At 36.0% G+C, this 23,901-nt stretch overlaps 2 protein-coding genes across 3 annotated transcripts in view; both read left to right on the plus strand.

The window, feature by feature from the left end:
* LOC111514146 (protein phosphatase PTC7 homolog) overlaps nt 1-22,384 on the plus strand; it is a 76,843-nt gene extending 54,459 nt beyond the window's left edge. For both annotated transcript variants that reach the window (XM_074183416.1, XM_074183411.1), the window contains 2 exons: nt 9,451-9,589; nt 17,169-22,384. In XM_074183416.1, coding sequence (XP_074039517.1) covers nt 9,451-9,589; nt 17,169-17,218 — 189 coding nt within the window. In that variant the 3' untranslated portion in view covers nt 17,219-22,384. The remainder of the gene's footprint in view (nt 1-9,450; nt 9,590-17,168) is intronic.
* Nucleotides 1-23,901, plus strand: part of rdgBbeta (cytoplasmic phosphatidylinositol transfer protein 1) — a 512,064-nt gene that overhangs the window by 470,957 nt on the left and 17,206 nt on the right. The window lies entirely within an intron of this gene.

Raw genomic sequence — 23,901 nt, forward strand, 5'->3', positions numbered from 1 at the left:
TGTCTTCATAAATAAAAAAGCTAATTTTATTGTTCTTCAGAATACAGAAAACATTCAGGTCAAATTTTTCTTGAAAACTCATTTCTTTTGTAACATGAGGATTATGATCAGCCCAAAAATGTTTATTCCTTCTATTGAAAATACCGTCCCTCGTAAATTTTGATTCGTCGCTCCAAATTATATTTGACAAAAATTCCCGATCTTCCTGTGTATGAATCAAAAGGGATTCACAAAAATGCATTCTACGTTCAAAGTCTTCTGCTTTTAAATCTTGAACTTTGGTAAATTTATAGGGATGCATTCCGTGATTTTTCAAAATTCGTTGTACTGAAGCATGTGATAGACCTAAGTCTTTTTCTGCACTGCGAATGGAAGCTTCTGGATATGCATAAAAATATGCCAAAATGTTAACAGTATTGTCCTCATTTGAAGTAACAGGTTTTGGTAATGTTGAAGGCGCTTTTAACATGGAGCCATAGTTAAGGAAATTATTTTGTAATCTCACAAACTTCCTCTCGTTCATTGGTGTTAATTCAGGATACATTTGGTTGAATTTTCTACCTGGCAATGATTTGATGACACTGTCCGTGTATAATAAATAATTTCATAAGAACTTCGTTTGAATAATCGATATTTGCATTCATTTTGGAAGATGATTCGAAACACCGTCGATAACTCTTTGTAAATTACTTATAAAAGTAACCGAACTGCTATAAGCTTCATAATTCCACTGCTACCTAAATCCAAATTCTAAATGAAAATAATGTTTCTAGAAGAAGCGACTTTATTGTGAAAACTTGACGATTTAGGACCATATTTAGCACAATTTATTTTTCATCTCGAAAACAGATAGAGATAGGTATAGGACATTATTAACAAAAAAGTATTAAAATATCAGAGCGATTCCAAAAATGTATTAATATACGGGGTGTTCCATTTAAAAAAATAAAGTTGCTGGGACTTTTTGATGGAAGTGGCAACGCCGCAATGCTGAAAATATTTTAGATCGATAGAACAGGTAAGGAAATGTCAGAGGTAAAATTTTCAGAAAAATCATGCTTTGCGTTTTCCAGAAACGTCTAACCTACCATCGACCGTGAGTCACGCTGTATATACTTTCACGGAAGGTGTTCAAGTGACTTAGCATATTCGAATCCACCAAGAGCGGTACATATCAGAAATACGCGACGGATTGTAGCTGCTCATCGTTTTGAGGTTCAACTCGGTACACCTCAAACTTCTATGTTCAAGAACTCTTTTATTTGGAGAACTACGTTTATGTGAAATCAACTACCTGGGAACGTTGCGGTTGGTTTCCGGGTTTTGCCGTGGTGTTCTTTGATTACGATCTCGAAACGTTTCGTCACCAAAGAAGACCACGGCAAAACCCGGAAACTACCCAAAACACTGACGCCAGCCGTTTAAGCCTACATTCCTATATCCCTGAGAACATTTCTTCAAATGAATTTAATATACAGCAACTCAAATCCAACGTGAATTGCTACTACAAGGATTTTCCTGTAGTGCTTTCGTTTTGTTCTTAAAAAAATTTAGTCCACTGGTTCAGTAAACGATTGACCAACACCCGTACGTCGACGAAATGCAAGATCTGCCGAGAACATCCCCGCTCTCTGGGGACCTCAACTTGGGGAATTTTGCGTCGTGACTTGGGACTGCACCCTTACATAATTCAACTCACCCAAGAACTGAAGGTAAACAACCATAGAACGACATGTGTTCGCTGAATGAGCTTTGGAGGAGTTGGTCACTGACCCTAAATTTTCATCGAAAAATCGTCTTTAGCGATGAGGCTCATTTCTGGATGAATGGGTACGTGAACAAGCAAAATTGTCGAATTTGAAACGATACCAATCCACATGAGATCTAAGAGCGTCCAATGCATCCCGAAACAGTCACTGTTCAGTATGGATTTTTGGCTGGCGGCGTCATCGGTCCATATCTCTTTGAGAACGACATTGGCCAGTCCATCGCTAGCATCGGCAAGTATTATAGGTCATGTCACATTGGATATTCTGCACGAGCGATTTGAGGACACACGTGGAGGTGATGTGAACTAGCCACCGAGATCGTGCGATTTGCCCCCGTTAGACTTTTTCTTATGGAGTTTTTCTTAAGTCGCAGGTGTATGCGAATAAGCCACAAACCACAGCGGTTCCCAAATCCTCAAAGTCAAATTCTGCCTGATTTATGCGCCAGAATCATGGGATATTGTACGTTTCGGAATCGTTCCACCCAGAGAAGCCGTGGCGGACATTTGAAATATTACATGAATATTCCACACATAATATCAATAGGTCTTTCAAACGAATAAGAAATTCGATGGTATATCTCACTCTTTGTTTTATTTAAATTTGAAGATAAGTAGCGTTTAATAAAAGACCCTACAGAAGAGCATTGATATAAAATTTCAGTAACGTGCAAATGAAGCATCTTTCGACGTTTTGGAGTGAAAACACTTATTTCTAACACCTCATCAGCGCTATTTTTACTTTTGAAGACAAAAAACACTCATTTCTTCCACAAAAATACGACTTCAATGTTTCTGGATGAGACAAATCTTTTTTTTTTTTAAATATGAAGAAGTAGAAATCTAAAAAGCTTTTTTGGCAGTATGTATTGATAATTGATATTCTAAAATATTTCTTTTATAACTTTCATTTTGGAATGTTTCACAGTTGAATATATTTTATATTGCAATCAAGAATGATGGTTCATCATTCGATGGGCAAATACCTGAAATAAGGAATATGGAACTTTATTTGCCATCAAAACAGAATTCAATTTCATTGAGTAATATGTTTTCAGGTGTAGGATGATTTCGCCTGATACGCCTCCACTGTAAATATTGGCATAATATGGTTGTGCTGGCGTTTCTGCAGTCAATATGTGTGTGTGCATATCTTTATCATTTATCACCAAATCGTTTTCTGAGAATGCATTCCCGGTATAAACAATGACTTCATCAAGATGTTGCATGAAGGTAAAGCGTTCGACTGGGTGGGTACAGGCGTCATTTCAGTTTTTCAACTGAGGTGGCAAAGCCTATTGTGAGGGTTTTGTGGGTATGGAATATTAAAAGCATTTGAATTAGTAGTGTTTCCACCATATATTCAGGAGAAAGTAATTTCTTGAATTGTGGATAATCACGAGAGAAATTACAATGGAAGTTTCTAGGAGTGTTTTATATCAGAAATCCACCCACGGATCACCCCAAAAGTCTATATGTAAATGGCGGATTGTCATAAACGAAGTTAATATGGTACTTTTGCCAATTTCAGAATCTTATTTTCAAACGGAAAAGTAGAAAGCCAAAATCTGTCCTTCACAAAAAACAAGCTCTCCTAAAAATATACCACTTTGAATACATACTTATAAATCTAATTATCTACAAGAACAAATCGTTCAAGACAGTCTCAACTCACCTATGCTGTAGGTTAGTGGACTGAAACTTATCAAAACACAACTGCTTCCCTGGCTGATACCACGAAGGGCGTTGGATTATATCCGACAGGTGTCAGTGCAGGATTTTTCACAGAAGTAAGTCGTTAATCCTTAGCTCCCACAAGGTTCGACTTTTGAGAGTTGTCATTTGTAGTTTGGCGACAGCTGGTTAACGGATACGCAGATTTTAAAAGATTTTTTAAACATATTTATGTACAGGGTCTTTCAAGCGCTCAGTATCTTCAAATTTAAATAAAACGAAGTGTATGTGAGATATCATCGACATTTTTTATTGGTTTGAAAGACGTATTGATGTCATTATGTGTGGAATATTAACATGGTTCAAATGTCCGCCACGGCTTTTCTGGTTGGAGCGCAACCGATACGTCCAATTTTCCATGACTCTGGCGTATAAATCAGGCTGAATTCGACCGAAGGCATGGGTTATGTTGACTTTGCGGACCGCTGTGGTTTGTGGCTTATTCGCATACACCTGCGACTTGAGAAACCCCCACAAGAAAAGGTCTAATCGCACGATATCGGTGGTCAGCTCACATCACCACCACGTGAGATGACCATGCCCCTGAATCGCTTGTACATTGTATCCATTGTGGTATGAGCTGTGTAGCTCCTAGCACCGTCTTGTTGAAACCACATGTTGGTCTTCAGATCATCCAATTCAGCCCAAAAGGAGTTGGTATCATCGATATATAGTGATCGCCGTTAACAGTGATGGTCTGGTCAACGTCGCTCTTAAGGGTCTTCATCCCTGAAAAAAAAAGGAGTCAGAAATGATTTTTCTTATTCTGATTGAGGAAAGATTGTATGAGTGTAAAGAGGAAAAATAATAACAAAAATATTTTTTGAATATTAGATGAATAAAAAGTATTTTCTCTCTCATTTTTGGGCATTTTTCTTCAATTCCACCATCAAAACTAACGAATATTTTGGTGTTATTCCATTTCGGTATTGAAGCCTATCATTTTCTCAGTTAAACGACTTTCTCATTTTTCTTTTTAATGTTTCCTTTATTTTGTTATTAATTTAATAAGAATGTGTTATTTATACGAATTTGATTTCCTTGCATTATGCCTTTCGAAATAGGAAATATCAAATTTTATCAAAGTCAACTAATAAAGTTTTGTTTCAGCCGTCGACTAGTGAAAACTAATTATTACTTTTGAATCTGGAGGTAGAATAGTAGATGAATTTCTTTTAACTGACACGCCCGTCAGGTAGCTCCTCCCACACGTCTGGTGAGGGAGAGAGAGAGTATCATAGAGCCATTGTAAAATGTAGCACAGGGTCGGATTGGGAATAGGAAAAGATAAAAGTTATTCTGACCGAACGAAAGATTGATATATTAAAATTTCTACAATAACCAGATAGTTTTCAACTTACCTATCTGTATGTTTGCATGACTACACGTTTGTATCAAATCTTGCAAGTCTAATATCTTCCGATTGGCTTGAAATTTTACAGATATTCATTACTAGGGACAAAACTTCATGATATTTTCATATTAAGAAATACTTAGATGGAGGCTCTAGAATGTTGGACGAATTTCGTTATTTTTTATTTGATTACAATCAAAATTGTTAGCAAAAACATTGTTGGATTTCATTTATTTTCAACAGTTGCATACACATCAGCGGAATTGAAGTATTCACGATTGGTATTGACTTATATTGTCTAACCCTTTATATGGAATCAGACATATTATTTAAACTGTGGACCTTTCCTGCAAAATAATATATTCAAATCATTCAATTTCAAAAATATATCTGGCAGTATGAATTAATTTTGAGGAAAAATATGAGTAATTTACTCCGGAGAGCCCTAGATGAATTATTTTTGAGGATCCGACTATGAATCATAAAATGTTTCCGTCATTTCGAACTAATGCTGAAAATTGATATTGTGAAAAAACCCTTACTTGAAAGACAAAATCTGATACTTGATTTTTCAATTTTTTATTCATAAGTATCATCTGATTTTCTGAACACCCTGCTCATGTTTTCGAAAAAATAAATTTTGAACAGAACACGACTATAAATCACAAAATAACCCATAGCCATCTTTATGCTGCTATTTTGAATTCTTGAAATTTGATGAAAAACTCATTATCTTCAACCTCAAAATACCAGTGTTATATATAATTTGGCAATTAATTTGCCAAACTATTAATATATAGTTTGCCATCTCGAATTTCTGAATTCCAACAGAAAAATAACTATCTTCGAACCTCAAAGCCAGTCTTCCATAAAGCCCGATCAGATATCACAAAACTAGTCCGCCCTCTTGAATTTCCGAAATTCAATAGAAAAAAATCACGCCTAGAGACTACGAAATACCAATTTTAAATCGAATCGGTCCATAATCACAATACTCGTCAGACATCTTGAAGCCGCCATCTTGAATTCATTAATTTTAACTAAAGATTCATAATGTGCGACCACGAAAACCCTATTGTACCAAATATGAATCGGATAACACAACTTGTCCGTCACCTTGAATTCATTAATTTTGACAATACATTTATACTCTACGAGCCCAAAAAAATCCACATACTAATTTCAAATCGATTCGGACCATAATCACATATCTCGTTCGATATCTTGGAACCGTCATCTTGAATTCGTTAAGTTTGACAATAGATTCATAATCTCTGACCCCGAAACTTCCTTATAGCAAGTCAAATCGGGCCCTAATCACGAATCTCGTCCGTATCTTGAATTTATCAATTTTGATAAAAGATTCATAATTTTCAAATAATCTGCAATTTTTGTGCAAACTTTGAGATCAACACGAAAACGAACATGTTTTTATCTAAAATGTAATTTGGAAGAACGAACACGTCGGCGAATAAAGTTCGGCCCTGGAATCCCCCGGCCTGGTCAAGTTAGAATTAGGGAGGAGTTTGTATTCATTTCATTGGGCGAAATTGCACTGCCATCTGGCGGTATACGTTTTCGTAACTAAAGGCTAAAGACACTTAAAGAAATAAGGATCGATGACGCCGACAGCGCAAAATTCACCACACCCAACAGTGCCTTTGTTGGGATGCATTGGATGCTCTTGGATCTCATGTGGATTGGTATCGTCCCAAATTCGACAATTTTGTGTGTTCACATACCCTTTCATCCAGAAATGGGCTTCATCGCTGAGGATGATTTTTCGATGAGAATTAGGGTTAGTTGCCAACTACTCCAGAGCCCATTCAGCGAAGACACTTCGTTGTCTATGGTCGGTTACCTTCAGTTCCTGGGTCTATTGAAATTTGTACGTGTGCAGGCCCAAATCACGACGCGAAATTCGCCAAGTTGTGGTCTGCGAAGGACCGAGATCTTGTGAGCGACATGATTGAGTATCTCGAAGGATCGGGGAACGGTTCATATAACGTAATCTTGTACAAAACGTTAGCGTTGGTGGTACTTCAGTTATGCTTTGACAGAGTATTACTTGGGAGATTCCTATGGAGTTTGTTTAGGTTTTGAGAATGGAAGCTGGCTGGTACTTACATTATGCCAACTTCATTGAGTACTTCACTAATGCATGACAACCTGCGCACGTGCCACAAGTGATCCGGAGGACGTCGGAGTTGAGGCACTGGACTGACCACCAATGAAATGACATATTAATGGTTGCTGCACAGGAATAATGGATTTGAGACCACAAGAAACTCGGGAGAAGGAAATATTAAGAGAAAATAGTTGTTGGTTCGTTCACAGATGGATCAGAAACACCTTCCGCTTCTGGTGCAGGTGTTTTCAGTCGCAGACCCAGGACAGATATATCAACTTGTCTAGGAACCTATGCGACTGTATTTCAAGCGGAAATTTACATGCGGAGAGAGTGGAAGAATCCAATCTCATACACAAGTCAATAAAAATATTATCGGATAGTCAAACGGCGTTGGAAGCTCTTGGCTCCTACCGAGCAACGTCTAAATTGGTAGCAAACTGCCAATAACGGCTTTCCCCGATGGGAAGACTTAACAGATTGTCTCTGGTCTGGATTCCTGGCCATACTGGCCTGGAAGGCAATGATGCTGCTAAATCCCTTGCAAAGGAGGGTGCTGCAAGTAGCTTCATCAAACCAGAACCTGTCATTGGCATCGCTTTAGGCTTTGCCAAACATAGATTGAACACCTGGATGGCAAAGAGATTTATGGACTTCTGGCAGAATCTTCCAGGATTGGCTCACTCCAAGTCGTTTATACACCCTTCAAAGCTTGATACAAAACAGTTGTTGGACTACAGTAGGGATGAACTATGTTATCTAACAGGCCTTCTTACAGGTCACTGTAAGTTGAATCATCATATGCAGAGACTCGGACTGTCGGAAGACAGGGTGTGTCGCGTTTGTTTGGAAAATGATGAAACAGCAGAGCACATACTTTGTGCCTGCCCCGCTGGGGACTGAATCAGAGTTCGGCAGAGTCGTACTCTTATCATCTGACCTGAAAGACCACTAACCATACAAACTAATCGGCTTCGTTAAGAAGCTGGGTTTATTTGGTCGAATGTGAATAGGTGTGAGTAACAATAAACCCTTGCGGTTTGCGGTGGAGGGTCGAATAGACCCACTCACTTTGGACCTAACCTCCACAAGAAACTATCAAAGATCTTTTATGCGGAATGTCTAAGATGATACAGGATATTTCTCATGCTTGAGGAGGAAATACTAAGGACCAAATTGTTGTTATCTTTTATCAATATATTATTTTGTCATTATTACCATTTTCAATTGAAATTTTCAACGAAAGGTAGAACTGTAACCTTTGGCATGAAATAAATCCAAAACCAGGCCTTTTTCCAAAGACAATAACTGAAACACGCTTCTCGACACCCGTATCACCTAGTGGCCGTCTCCAGGAGATGAAATAGTTTACTCATAATTAAAATCGGAGTGTTTTATTCATTCCTCTATTAATCTGTGGTAGAGCCCCACTTCATTTGCCTTCAATGAGCAAAAAACTCCCAGTGCAAGAAATCACTCGAAAAGTGAGTTGAAGAAAAAAATGCACTAGAAAATAATGCAGTATTCTTGTCTGTGCGTGTACAATTTTTCTGTAGAATCAAAACTATCGAACTGAAACCTTTGGCATGAAATGAATATAAGTAGATAAATAGATAGATATGCATTTATTGATCATACACCAATTTACATTGGATTGATAAGTCAAAAACAGAACAATGTTAAAATAGTAAAATAATAAAACACTTCAAAAAACATTTTCAAACAGTACACTGTTCACTGTTCACTGTTCATTGACAGTCTGAAATGAATTCTGAAATACTATAAAATGCCCTAGATCTGTTTAAAAAAATATGTTTTTCCGTTAATCAGCTGTCGCCCCCATACGAACGACAACTCTCAGAAGTTGAGAAACACGGTTGCATAATCATCCCAGCTCAAACCAGATAAATTCTCTAGAGAAAAATATCTGGTCGAGGCGGAAATCACGGCCTTCCGATCGTGAGTCAGATAACATTTCAATTTTGTTTTGAATCTGAACGGGTTTGGCTGATTCTTCAAATCATCATGTAGCATGTTGAAAAAGTTTGCCGCGGCATATTTTGGGGATTTCTTATAAGTCGAGTAGTTGACAATTTCCAGTCTGAATTGGTTTCTTTGACGGGTTGGGTAGTGGTGGACATCCGCATTTTGAATAAAATGGTTTTTATGAATTGAGGCAAATATTAATAATTTATACAAATAGGAATCACACGTTAAAAAGTAAGGCCTCGTTAATCCTTATCTCTCGCAAGTTTCGACTTCTGAGGGTTGTCGTCCGTAGGGGTGCGACAGCTGGTTAACAGAAAAACAGATTTTAAACAGATTTTTTTGAACAGATACTCATGAATGTCAATATTCTCTTTTCTTTGAAAACATCTCTGCAAGATTCTCGGAAGCCCAAGTGGAATATCAATCGTATGATTCTATTCGTATGATAATGAAAACACTTCTTTCTTTTTGTTTCAGGTACAAGGTGAAAGGTGCGCAACCCGTTTACAAATGGTGGCCAATTCTATAGCTTGGATGGCGAGAAATCTCTCTTTTGATGAGACTTTCTTATCGCCCTTTTCCGTGAATGCTTTTGCTAATGGTATTGATACAATAGGTGAGTGTAAAAAATTCACCAAAATATTTTACTGTGAGGTAACTGTATTGGCCATTTCAATTCAAAATTCGGGTACTTGGAAAAAAAAAAGAAATTTTCGAATAAATGAAGAAATGTAACAAAATAGTAATGTTCATTTTACTGGTTAGACATTTTTTTGAAATGTAATTCAGACCTCTGGAAAAAAACTTTCGAGACATTCAAACGGGATTTTTTTCCAATGTGCTCAGATGAGGTCGTTGTCAAAGTTTATTCTTATCTCAATGAAAACCTCATATTTTGAAACCGTAATCATGGATAGATTGTTCTTATTTAAGTTCGTTACATAAAAAAATTTATCTTAGTCAAAATAACTGAATCAATGTAAACAGTTATTAGTTAATCCAAACCAAATTTATTTATTTTTGGGCTTTGTAACTATTTTTCTGCCAGATGAGATGTGAAGAAAAAAATACATTCACGAAGAAAAAAATACATTTCCAGTTACCTACATGTTAAAAAAATTGAAATAGTATTTTTACCGACTGTCCTGGGGATAATCACATTCAAAAATCAGAAAAAAAAAATTCGATGAAAAACTTTATTCAGGTGCAGAAAGGAAAACTTTTCAGTTCACCTCCCTAAGTTCTTGCGTAAATTCCAAATATTTTCGTCAAAAAAAATCATCAGTCACTTTTGGTATTTGATAATTCCGCCTGTTAAAAAATCTGAGAAATTCTTCATATTTATCATAATATAATAATGACAATAATATTTATTTTCCATTAGACACAGATAACGTGTATTGGAATCTTAACGTTTCGTAGGCTAAAATCTGCCTCCATCTTCATAATTTAAAAAAAATCTAATGGAACTTGCAGTTTTTATCTTCGATTCGCTTCATTTGCAAACTTTTTTGACAGATGTAAAAGGAGTTTTCAAATGTGAAATATATCAATGTTGTTGATTGACTTCTGAAACATTAATTGTGCAAGGTGGTCTCTGATATTATTCTGTTGCAATTTTGCCGCTATCCATGTCTTTCTTCAAGACAGGTATCCAAGTACCTACCTAACATTTCTGAAGAGTAGTTTCACTTAAATGGCGGAGTTCTATGTTCCGAAATAATACGAGTATACTCATCTCAGTAAATGCTCTGGGAGGTATTCGAAGCGAATATCATTTACTAATGCTGAAGAAAGATTTCATCAATATTTCAGGATGTCAAAAAATAAATTTGAGATATTAAAAAAATGCAAACCCGTATTTTCTAACAAGTTCAATAAGTTCGTCCGACACCTTGCGCACAAATAAATGCAAACGACTATTCTCTAGCTAGTAGTTAACGCGTCAGATTAAAAACATACTAGTGTTGAGTATTCTGACGCGTCATAACCCCACCATCGTTCTGACGCCGATCGGGAATCGACCGATCGCCGTCACGACAGATCGCGTCCCGACACACTGCACTTTAGTAATATAATTCTAAACATAATAAATGTATGGATTCCGGCTTTAGTTACACCGTTTATAACTAAAAAATGCCTGGACCGATTTTCATATTTTCGATTTGTTAGATTTGCCTCCGCCCGAAATAGCAGAATATTAAAACTTTCGAAAAATTTTGAAAAAAGATTGAAATCATACAAAATGACGACGCTTTGTTTGATAGGTTAGTTTATCACAGTTGTGATGGTGAGCGCAAAGACAATAGAGGTTAGTCAAAATAGTTTTTGAGGGGTCTTTGAAAACATGTCGACTCCAAAAAATGGCGAAACTATATTGTTATAAAAGAATAGGACAACATGTGAGAATTGAAACTTTCAGTTGAGGAATTTAACATTCGACGAAGATCTATAATTTTAATATTTTGGATTAATACGTTATAACAATATCAATTGTATGTGAATAAATAAAAATAGTTTTAACAAGTCTTTTTAATTACATATCCAAATACATGCCTCTGCATGTGGAAAACGATACATACGGCGCTCATAAAATCTTTACTTTTCAACCCATTTGCGATACAAAAATAGGGAGAACCTGATAAGGTATCATGAACCCGCCTATACCAGCTACAGCAAATCATAAAATTTTGGGTGAGCATTCTGTTAGGGTATTGCGTTCATAATGAGCATTTGATAATTTTTACCATTAAGAAACAGAGTATAGTGATAAAATATAATTCTGTATTTGTAGAGTAGCGAGGGTGAGTGTAGGCCCACAGCTCTTAGGCCACATTCTCCCGAGGAGTTGTACTCCTAGGTCATCGTCCATCCTGTCCTTTCCAGGAAGGTGGACAGGTCGCTGGGAGACATCTCCTTTATATCGGCAGGTGTAGGCCAAGACTCGCCGAACACACACTCTCTTATTTACGATAACCCCGGACACTCGCAGAAGACATGCATGACAGTTTCATATTCCTGTTCACACGTCCTGCATAAAGGTGTTTCCACTAGCCCCATTTCCTTAGTCGACAGTGGCCAGTCGGAAGTCCTACTGTTAAGCGTAGGTTTTTCTTGGTTATCGCCAGATATTTCTTCGGCGTCAGCTTCCCAGGGTCGCCCAGGGTGATCCTGGCAAGACTGCATCCTTTGATTCCATCTCATCTCTTTAGGGATTGAGCATGGGTGTGACGTTTGGCTAGTTCCGCAATTGTCGAAGTCATCAGGCCGTAGGTGCCACTGGGTCCTAAAATTCTTAGTCCAGCTTGGCTAAAGAGTCGGCAATGCGATTACCTTTACTCCTGTCGTGCCCAGGATAATGTTATTATCTACCGAGACTTTGGCTAAATCTTGGTGGCCCAACTAGCCCTGAGGTAACACGTTGTCTGTTCAAAGCTAATAGGGCTTATCTGCTGCCAGTGCAGATTGTTATGTATTTGCCAGAAATTCCTTTCCTGGTTATTTCTTTTGCGGCGATTGAGATACCAGCCAGTTCTGTTTGGACCACGCTGGTATTTCTTTCCATTCCCCACTCAATCCTTAGACTTAGTGATCTGGAGTACACTCCACATCATGAGCCTCTTTTGGTTGTTGAGCCGTCTGTATATATGCGTGTTCTGTTTTGATAAACACAAACCTGGGTTCAATTGCATCACCGGCTGCCTTAAGCAGGGGTTGCGCAGTAAGCGCTTCTCGCCATAGGCTCAGATTCAATTGACCCATTCGGTGTTTTGTATTCATAATGACCATTTAATAATTTTTACTATCAAGAAACGGAGTATAGTGATGAACTATAATTATATTATCGATTAATAAGAGCTCCTGCACGTCCCAGAGATATTATTTAACCTAATTTTTGTTGTAGGAACCAAGTTTTTGAACATCAACCACATTTTAGCGCGTGCGTAAAGCATTTTACAGCTTACCAATGTGGAGACCAGATTCGGGGATTATTTGTATGATTAATTTTTTAGCTAGATGTAATGAACTCTCTCAAACCTGTTACAAAATTAGACCACTCAGTTGATGCACTTTCTACCGCTCATAACTGGATTCAATGAATTAATAAAATTGTTGTTTGCTATCCCACACGAAATTATATGTTACCCAGTGTGTCATGGATTTCCGTCGTTTGCCAAATTGCATCATTAAACGAAAATTATGTATTTCATTCTGTCGGATCTGTTAGATTTTCTTTCTTGATTACATGCTAGTAAAATCACAGTTATTACAGAATTGTAAGGAATATTTGTTCAAACTCGGAAGTTATTTGATTGAAAGGATTTTAAGTGTATATTCTTGGAGCCAAAAAAAAGTTTGTTGATTACAGACATTGTTGAGATTAGGTGACATAAATGAAACCAGTACAGGTTTTAACCGACGTTTCTATTTTTACAAAGTCATAATCAGGTCACTTACAAGTTGAAACGATATTAAAAAAATATCAGACATACGTGAAAATATATGAAGTTATTTTTCAAGTAAAGAAGACAAAAATTATTCAGTTGCGAGAACACAGATAAAAAGATAGAAACGAGGTATTGAACAACATTTCAGTTGAAATGGATCATTGAAGTAAATTAAAAATTAAGTCTACAAACTGAAATGAACATAGAGAAGTACAACGAAAATAAATTTACACAGCTACAGCGGTTTTCAAATATATAGGGTATCAATTTGAAAACTTCCCACTTTTAGTATCTTCCTTCCAGTAAACAATATGAGGAATCGAAAAAAAAAGCTCAATTTTATTGTCAAGGGGGACACTTTCGTCGTTCAGTCCCAAAGAAGAGGTAGATGTTACCCTTAGAGTATCAAATGGGAAGAGGGGTGAAGTGGAACATCATTTTCATTGGCGTTCAATTCTGCTCCCAATGGTACCCTGACGTTTTATTTTCACATGCGCATTTTCCGAAAAATAGCGTTCTAAACTAACAGAAGTAATTATTAGTACGCCTATACTGAGATTCATGATTTGACCAGAACTGGTGAGAATATTAGGCGGTTCCGTTCCAACCCTTCATTAGGGGTAACATTTGCCATTAGCTCCAAATAATCAACATCAAAACGTAGTCTAATAGTAAAACGTAGATGGAAGTAAAGTTGTGTTTTAGTTGTTCCCATGGATCGTTTGGTGGTTCCAATATAAACCTTTCCACACGTGCACGGTATGCGATAGACCCCAGCTGTTGATAATGGGTCTCTTTTGTCGTTAAAGACAAAACAGCATAAAAGGAACTGCAGACTAGGCCAAACGGAAAAAACTAATTGCCCCCAACCAGGGATACCATAGCCGACTGGTACGGGAGGCAATAGAGATCCACAAACACACGGAGAATTTTAACAGAAAAGAAGAAGCGGTGAACCTCAATCGAATATGGAACCCCATTTTAAGGAATTCCAGAATAACGAACAGGACAACAGGCAGTGAGATTGTTAATGTTCCAGGTTCAAGTGCAGGTACGACTACAGGTACAAGAGCAGGTACGAGTACAGGTACAAATACAGGTACAGAAACAACGGATTACCTGACAAGGCATAAATACGCTTTACGAAGCCTAAAAGGTAGTCATCGGACAGCAAGCCATGATGGTTAAACCTCTGAAGAAGCTAGCCACTCGCGCCAGCGAAACGTCAGGAAGAAATTCCAAAAATCCACGGCTTTCAAACTCGAAAAGCAGTGACACTGAAAGCCTCAGCCGTGAAAGTCTGAACCATTACGTCACGACGTTTGGATTGTTAGTATCCACAATCGTCTTCGGGTGATAACTGGACTTATTCCTACGAGACCCGACTGTTTATAGGTCATTCGAGTGATTCCACCAATCCCCTCTTCCCTCTCTCCGCTTCATTGGTTTTAGAGGAAGATGGCCGTTTGGCGGGAGTTGGTCGTTTTTCGCTTGATTAGAGGTTTCCATATGTTACGTATCTCCTCTACGCTAGCTTGACTAAATGCGTTGTTGGACAACATATACGCGGCTTTTTTAAATTTTTTCTTAAACCAGTGTTCCTCTTTGTGGAGCTTGAGCTCACTTGATATTATGTTGACGAGTCCAAACATGCTCTGCTATTCACCGGATTTGCTAGTTTCTCCTCGCTGTGTGTGTTTCTTGTGCTCAGCAATGCGAACTTTCAATGGCCTCTTAGTTTCACCGATGTATGATTTTCCGCAGTCGCAGGGTACCCAGTAAATGCAATTCTTGGAATCGTAGTCCGCGTTTGGTGGCCTGGTTTTCGTGAGGCTGCTACGGATAGTGTTCCGAGATGAAGCAGGTCCTGATGTACTTGGATCCAATCCTTCTTATCCTTTCCGACAATCCTCTGATGTAGGGAGGTACAAGTAAAGGTTGTGGCGGCTTCTTTTCCTTGTGGAGCTCTTGCTGTCTTCTAGCTGAAGCCTGTTCTTCCATTACTCTGGAGTAACCATTCCGTTGAAGGTCATTTTTGATGATACCTAGTTCCTTTTCGAGACCCAGGGATTTCAAATCAATTTATATTATATTAGACAATGAAAGTCCGAACTGATGAACGTTTCATCCTCTTATTTGTTCTTTTATGCGGTTATAACGCCTTAGTGCAGGTACTGCAGGTAAATTTGCCTGAATTTGGGTTACATCAGGTACTATCATTTGTGTTGGATCACTGTTTCTGTTTTGTTGTGTTTTGATTTGTATTTGTTCCTCGATAAGTGAATTATGACTTTTAAATTTATGGATATTTAAGTTTTCCCAGATGCCCATAGGGTTTCCCTTATTGACTTGTTTTATGAGTTTTATGTTCTCTGATGGGGGAAAGTTATGTTTGTTATGTGTGGTTAAATGTAACATAACTGTTTTGTATGGTTATTTTTTCGTCACTGTTTCTCCATACCGGTATAATTTCGGAGGCAGAAATTCAGTATGTAGGTTCGTTTTATAATAAAAAATGGATTTTAAGATATTCCAAGTAAGACGTCAGCCGCGGGAAAAAAGGCGCGTTTATAAAATTATCTTTATAATATCCTTTATCTTATTTGTCTATAATGTGATCAATATGGCCCCTTACAGCTAGGGTTCCCACCTCTCCCGGAATTCCGGGAGTCTCTCGGATTTAAGCTCTGAAAATTGAAATCTCCCGGCTCCCGGAAGGAATTTAAAATATACAAAATTCTCCCGAAATAACAAGTTGTGCAAAAGTAACGATGAAAACTCTCTGCCGTTATGCTATGCTACTGTTACTTTTTACACAATACGATGCAGATTTTCAACACTGTCATTAAAGTTCTTGAAAATGATTTTGTAACTTGTACAGAATTGCACGATGTTATGATTGAAATCCGCCAAAAAATTATAAATAAAAGAAAGGATAATTTTTTTGCTAGTTCAGTAAAAGATCTTTTAAAAAAACTAAAGGAAACAGACAACGCTACGTTTTACAAGGAAGCAGACATTTTCTTTCAGATATGTTTGGATTACCTGAATAAATAGTATGATTTGACCGTTGATTTGAAGATCAGTTTTGATGAAAATAAACTTCAAGATATTTGCATTTTAAGGGAAGTTCAAGACAGCATTTTCAAATCAAATGAAAGAGTGGATTTGAGGTGGGCAAAATTTTTCTCAACCATCGAAAATAAAGTTGGTGTTATGTTAAAAAAAATTGTTTCATTTGTTTTATCTGTACCTGTATCTAACGCTGCATGCGAGCGTTTTTTTAGCATAGTATTCGACATATGGACAAAAGAAAGAAATCGTTTAAATGAAGAACATATCAAGGCGGAAATTCAAACGTTTTTCAATTTTAAAATAGACTGCAAAGGGTTTTTTGAATTTGTCTACTCTAGACCAGATATTTCAAGTTAGACAGCTAAGAGGTGGTAACCCTACTTACAGCATGTAATTTGAATGAATATTTTCGACGATATTACGGATTTGAAATGTAGGGACATGGCGGTTGCGGAGGTACCGGGTCAATTCAAGAGTAACCTCCAAATAAAACAAGTTTGTATCGTCTACACACGAAAAAACTGTCAACGTTGTATATAAAGTATCTAACGCTGTAGTATATTTACTATCAGCATTGCAACCGTGCGGATCGCTAGTATTTCAACAAATGCAATCGAAAAAACTTTAGATTACTGCAGGAGGATTTTTAATAACGAATCATCTACTTTTCAGGTGGCAAACCAGATGATATAACAGTCGTCCTAGCGACAGTGGCAATATGAAGTTTTCACGGATATAGTTAATTCATGTCTGAATGCTGCTGGTTAGAAACCTAAGCTGAAATAGTTCTTATTATGCATCTTTCGAATAGTACCTTTTCATTTGAGTTGAAGTCAAATGTTCATTTGATAAACAACAAACAGTCTTGAAGTTATTTGGAATAGCAGTGTGGAATGCACGTGTACTCTTATAACATTATAATTCCACTATTTCGACAATGGAAAAAAAACTAATCAATACAGTTTATTGTATGATTTTCACTATAAGGGTTTTACAAAAACCGCGACACGTGTTTCGCTATACAATAGCTTCTTCAAGCATAAACATTCCTGAAGAAGCTATTGTATAGCGAAACACGTGTCGCGGTTTTTGTAAAACTCTTACAGTGAAAATCATACAATAAACTGTATTGATTAGTTTTTTATTTTAATATGGATTTTCATCAAGTATCGGCCAGTTCTATTCAATTATTTCGACAATGGTTATTGTCATCATTGGGAAGCTATGATCAGGAGCATGGATTAAAATTCGAAAAATTGCTAGAACTGTTAATACTCACAGTGTCAATGAGGTTGGTGGCATAAAATGGTGAATAAAAGACAAAATACATTGAAAATTATGTGAAAGCTACAATTATTATTGCGATGATATGATCTAATATTTTGTATATTTTTCATGTAAAACGTTTTTAATGTCAGGTTAGAAACAGAAAACAGTTGTAATTTAAAATGTTTTTGAAGAAGAGATAAACTTGGCCTAGACCGCTGGAGCATTAAGTCTTTACAGTTGTAGGGGTATTAAAAGATTTATGGAGATTAAATGAACTGCAAATGAGTTATCATTGAGTATGTCCCAATTTTTGTCTATTAGGAGTAAATATATGAATAAATTTCACTCCAATGATTTACATCAGTTTTTTTATTAAGGCAATTTTGTGATTGCTTTCGTTGCTATTCCAAACAACTTCAAGGACTCGTTTTCAACTAGTCAGTAAAGACTATCCTCCTCTGTTTTTATGGTGTGGTGTTTTGATAATCAACACTTGAGATGGACTACAGATAAGTCTTCATAAACTATTTTCGATCTCACAAAGGGTTGAAGAGAATTTTTTTCATAGTTTCATTAAAAATGTATCATTATCATGTCAAATTAGTAGAAGAATGGTTGATATTGCAGTCATATTGCATATAATTATTTGAAAGGATTGATTATAGGAGAGATTCCATAGTCAATATCGAGTTCCCTCAATGAGTTGAATATCAAATAACTATGACGTCGGCATAATTTTTTGTTACTGAATGTGTCCTCAGAGCATCGAAAATATTCGTTTTGATTAATAAAAATACAGTTATGTGTGACAGCTAATTTCAGTAAAGGTGCTACTTTTATATAATTTTCTTTTTAATATGAACTTTTTCATAAAAATTATGAATTTTGATTTTTTACAAATCTTTCGAATGGTATTCTTATTAAAAAGTTGAATGTTTTGCCAAATTTGTATTTTAAATTTTTTTTTTAATATATGGTATGTTCTTATTTTAGAAATCTCAACAAACAATGTATTATTCTTTATTAAAATCATCAAATGTGATTTACTGTGTTTTAAAGTTGAAGAAGTGTGTAATCAAAATTGAGGTGTTTTGTTAAAATAAATTCTCTTATTTTAGTGAATTGATAAAATATCTTATCATATTTCTGAATAAAACAAACTTTGGTTGTGCTAAAATCATCCGAAAACATATAGAGTACCTATATCTGGCAGATATGAAGAACTGAGGAACGTTAATATGTGAATAGAACTAAATTCAACATCATTAGAGTTTTTTTCCTATTGACCTAATAAGTTTTCGGAAGGTGGAAGTCGATGATTTTTTAAATAAATCAAAGATGTCAAGTTAATATATGTGTTCTTCATATTGTTCATTTGTGCTGGTAAAATATTGATATTCGTTTTAATTGAAAAGGAAGTGACAGACAAAAATTGATTCTGATGAAAGACAGACAAGAGCACATGAAGCTATCCATTCTATTTTCAGGTTGAAACCACAAAGTTATGACTGTAATTTTTCAGACTAGGGTTCCAGTCTTTCATAATGAATTCTTGTCCATCACAGACACACATAGTATTCAGTGTCTTATTATTTTCATAAAACACAAAGACCATTTGGTCTATGCCTTAGTAGTTGCACATTTAAATGATTATTTCAATCTATGACTGGATTCACCTGCCTTAAAACAGTTAAAGCAGCTGAAATCAACAAATGTCCTCTGTTGCATTTAGAGGTAATAGTTAGCATTTATTAATTTCAGTGGATGTAACTACTTGAGACTTTTGGATGCAGCCAATATTTCAGCAGATGATAAATCAATATATTCATTTGTAAAAAAAGATGATTTGAAGTAATTTTTCAATCCAAAACACATTGGAAAAGCAGAATGCCATTTCAACTTTAGATTATGATAAAAAAATATATCGAATGAAACTGATGCCTGCATCAGATTTCATTGAAATTATTCAATAGACTGTCTTTTTACAGTAGGTACTAATTCAGAGGATATACTTTTTCTAAGTATGTCATCAACTTAATTTAAAAATGTTCTTGACATGTATTTCTTGGAATTTTGTATTTGGAATATTGTCACACTGAAAAATTTGATTATTTTGACTTATGAAGGAATAAAAAAATTACGTAAACCGAATGAAAATAGTGCCTATTTCTCCAAAGGGTCTTATATGGAGTTACAGCACCAGCCCAGCTTGAAAATGTCAATATTTAAATTAATTTCACGAATTTTTCTATGTGTGAATTGATTTCATTTTTGGTCTTCTCTTTCAGATGCGTGTGATAATATTCTTACTAACTTTTTTATTCTTTGTGAATTGTGATTTTCAAGCCAATTTGACCTAATATTTAGGTGCATTCACATTTGTTCTTGAATATTCTGGATGTATCTAAAATAATGTGACTAATGGCAGGTTTACTATCAAAAAAAATTGAAAATGAAGATCTAAACCCAGTAGTTGGAAATTGCAGTTTGTTAAAAATCACAGTTTTGGTCTAAATCAGCTTATCCTAATTTCAATTTTCCTGAAAGTTAAAAAAAAATCTGATATGAGAGTTAAGTGGAAGAATTTTGGATTCAAAAAATTATTCTGCTCAGTTACCATCTATTTCTGATTGAATATAGATAAGTGACTAAGTTAATTTGATTACCATTTGAAATTTTTCTGTATAAGGAACATCAACATTTCATTAAAAAATAGCCGATTTTCTTTCGCGCCCTTCATAAATCACAATTTTTTAATCATCATTCGCTTATTCAAAGTAATTGTATTCACGACAGAGTGATGAGGTAACACTCGAAACACCGCCAAAGTTTTTTTCCACTGAAAGACAGCAATGAATTGAACCATATTGGGTTTGTAACTAGTAATGAAATGTTATGTGCCACCTTTTAACCTTTCAATTCCATAGGCGAAGAAATTGAACTTGACAATAGTCAAGGTAATTGGAATTTTTATGTTCATGTGTCTGATGAGGTTGAGATTGAAGCTGAAGTTACTCAAAAAATAACCAAAAGCACAAATTACCACGAGACAATAAGAAAATGTTCATATAACAATTCAAATCCCTTATTAGATGTTCAACGATTGAAGTAACCATTGAGGTAACAAAAGGGTTTCATTGACTTTTTTTGTGTTTTTTCACCTTCTATTATCTGAAAAAACTTTTAGTTCCCCCCACCAATAAGTAACTGGGTAAATTCAAAGTATTTCTCACAAAAAACGTTCCATTCATCAGTAACTTGTCGTATTTAGTAATTTTGACTATGAAAAGCAGCTAAGAAATTATACAGAAACTTATCTCAACGTTTTGGAGTGTCTAAGATTTTTTAGCTCTTTTTTGATAGGCAAAACCACTGAACACGATACAAAAAAGACTTTGGTTCGATAGGTGATGAAATAAAGTAAGATTTTCAAATATCTTGTTTTGAGGGCTAGTGTACTAATAGAGGAAAGTAATATTACTTTGAAAATTCTATAAGCACATTTCTTCATTATTTTTTGGTTATTTCTTTGTAACTGGAGTAGGATATCTATTGATAGTTGAAAATAAATTGTTTCCAACTATTGAAGAAATTTCTGATTCCTATCTGAATGCTATCTGAAAATCATACAATAAACTGTATCAATGAGTTTTTTATCGAAGAAGGGTTCCGAAGATATTGGCAGAAAACTGTATACATAATACATCATGAAGTGTGACAACATATCATGGATTATTGTTCAAAATATCAGTGATTGTCACATCGTTCTTCCATAAGAAGTTTAAAGTGTTGGAATAAAGTTATCGAATAATATTTCATATAAAAATTTAAGATGTCAATGCATTGGACTTTTGCAAATTATTTACCAATAACCAAAGATGGCACATCAGATTCAGGTTTATTTTTATTTAAAAAGCATATTTATCGATTTCCATATTTGGATTCTGTCAAAAAAGTGAATTGATATAATAAGGATTGTCCGGGTATGGCAAAAAAAAGCCCTCGTTTTTAATGATAACAGTCAATGTTATGAGAATATATTAAAAAAATTCCATTATCAAAAATTTTATCACATACTTTTCTCAACAGAACATACGATATTTTATTTTACATGTAGTTCATCTTTGAAGAGCACTTTCTGAAACTCTGAACCCCGTTTTCTGTGGGGTTGTATGAGTACATATCTAGAAGTTCGATAGTTATACCACAAATAACATTCAAAAACAAATTTTAAAGACAATTTTATGTTATAAATGGCAATTTGACGGGGATAATTGGAGAATAAAGCTCAAGAATAATTTTTTACTGGTTTTAAAAAACTAAAAATATCAGTTAGACAGAATGAACCTAGGTGATATGAAAAAGTAGATATTTTTCTTTGAGGTGTTTAAAAAAGTTTTTTTGTGGTTCTGCAATCATACTGTCATTACGAAAATCTCTTCATAATCCCAATGAGGTCGGCCACTCCTTGAAAAATCTGTCAATTTACTGGTTCAGATCGAAGCAATATCGTGCAATTTGAACGTGCTTTTAGTCACAGCAAGTCCAAAGAGTATACTCAAACACTTGTTTACTTGCAATTGTGAAGCAGTTTTGTTTAATATAGTTGTTATCTTATATATCTTGTTTCATTAACTTTCCCCTAATTTATTATCCTAGAAAACTTTGAATATTCATGATTAAGAATTGCAAAGTGAAAATACAATGAAGCTCTGAGGTATATTCCCAGTAAGTGGGGAGAAGTAAGAGTAGTATTTATACCCAAACCAGGTAGGATGGACTACACCCTACCAAAAGCATTCCGACCAATTAGTCTCACATCTTTTTTCTTAAAAACCATGGAGAGGCTATGTGAGCGGTACATAAAAGCTGAAGTACTAGTTCACAACCCACTTCATCCAAATCAGCATGCATATACTCCGGGAATGTCTACTGATTCGGCCCTTCACCATGTGGTTGGCAGAATTGAGAGATCATTGGACAACAAAGAATCCACCCTGGGTATATTCATAGATATCAAGGGAGCGTTTGATAAAACAACCTTTCCAATATCACCCAGTAACTACACTCCAGGAATGTACCCCTGGTAGTGGGAGAATGGATACTCAAGATGCTATCTAGTAGAGCAATAAGTATTAATGTAGAAGACATCACAGTGAAAGGACTGGTCATGAGGGGATGTCCACAGGGAGGGGAACATAGTTCTGGATACCCTGATTAATCACCTTAACAAAACAGGATTCTACACAATTGCATATGCAGATGACATAGTTATCTTGCAAACCAGCAAATTTGTAAACACACTGTACGATAGAGCGGAGGATGGGCTCAAATTAATAGAAACGTGGTGTAAGGAACACTCATTGTCGATCAATCCCAAGAAGACTGAGATGGTCCATTTCACCTGGAAAAGAAGTTTAACGGGCTTAAAACCTTCCGAAATCTTCAAAAGCAAACTAAACTTCTCTGAAGAGGTAAAATACCTTGGTACTATCCTCGACAGGAAGCTAACGTGGAACTCTCATCTACAGAGTAGAGCAAAAAGAGCATACGTGGCTTATGAGCAATGCCGGAAGACAGTGGGACGCGCATAGGGTTTTTCATCCCATGTGGTCACCTGGATCTACACTGCAATAATAAGACCTATTAACGTATGGAGCCATTGCATGGGGACCGAAAGTTCTACAAGTAACGGCCATTCAAAAGTTATATCAAATACAGCGACTGGCTTGTTTAAACATCACAGAACAACACCAACCGCGGCAATGGAATTAATCATGGGTCTGACCCCTCTGGATCTGTACGTTAAGGAGGTTGCGTTAATAGCCATGGTACGATTGCGCACGGCAAACTTTGAAGTAGGAGTGGGTCAATTGAGGCTGGGCCTATAGCGGGAAGCGCTTACTGCGCAACCTCTGCTGCAGGCAACAAGCGATGCAATTGAACCCAGGTTTGTGTTTAATAAACCCTACAAAATACAAATTAAGCAGAACATAGAGTCAGATAATATAAATGCAATACGGATTTATACAGACGGCTCAAAATCCAGAAAAGGCTCAGGGTGTGGAGTGTACTCCAGATCACTAAGCCTAAGAATTAAGTGGGGAATGGGAGGAAATACCAGCGTGATCCAAAC

This window comes from Leptinotarsa decemlineata, unplaced genomic scaffold, assembly GCF_025532065.1.
Source record: "Leptinotarsa decemlineata unplaced genomic scaffold, Ldec_3_MD MMD2_P_RNA_scaffold_2, whole genome shotgun sequence".
In the NCBI taxonomy this organism is placed as follows: Eukaryota; Metazoa; Arthropoda; class Insecta; order Coleoptera; family Chrysomelidae; genus Leptinotarsa; species Leptinotarsa decemlineata.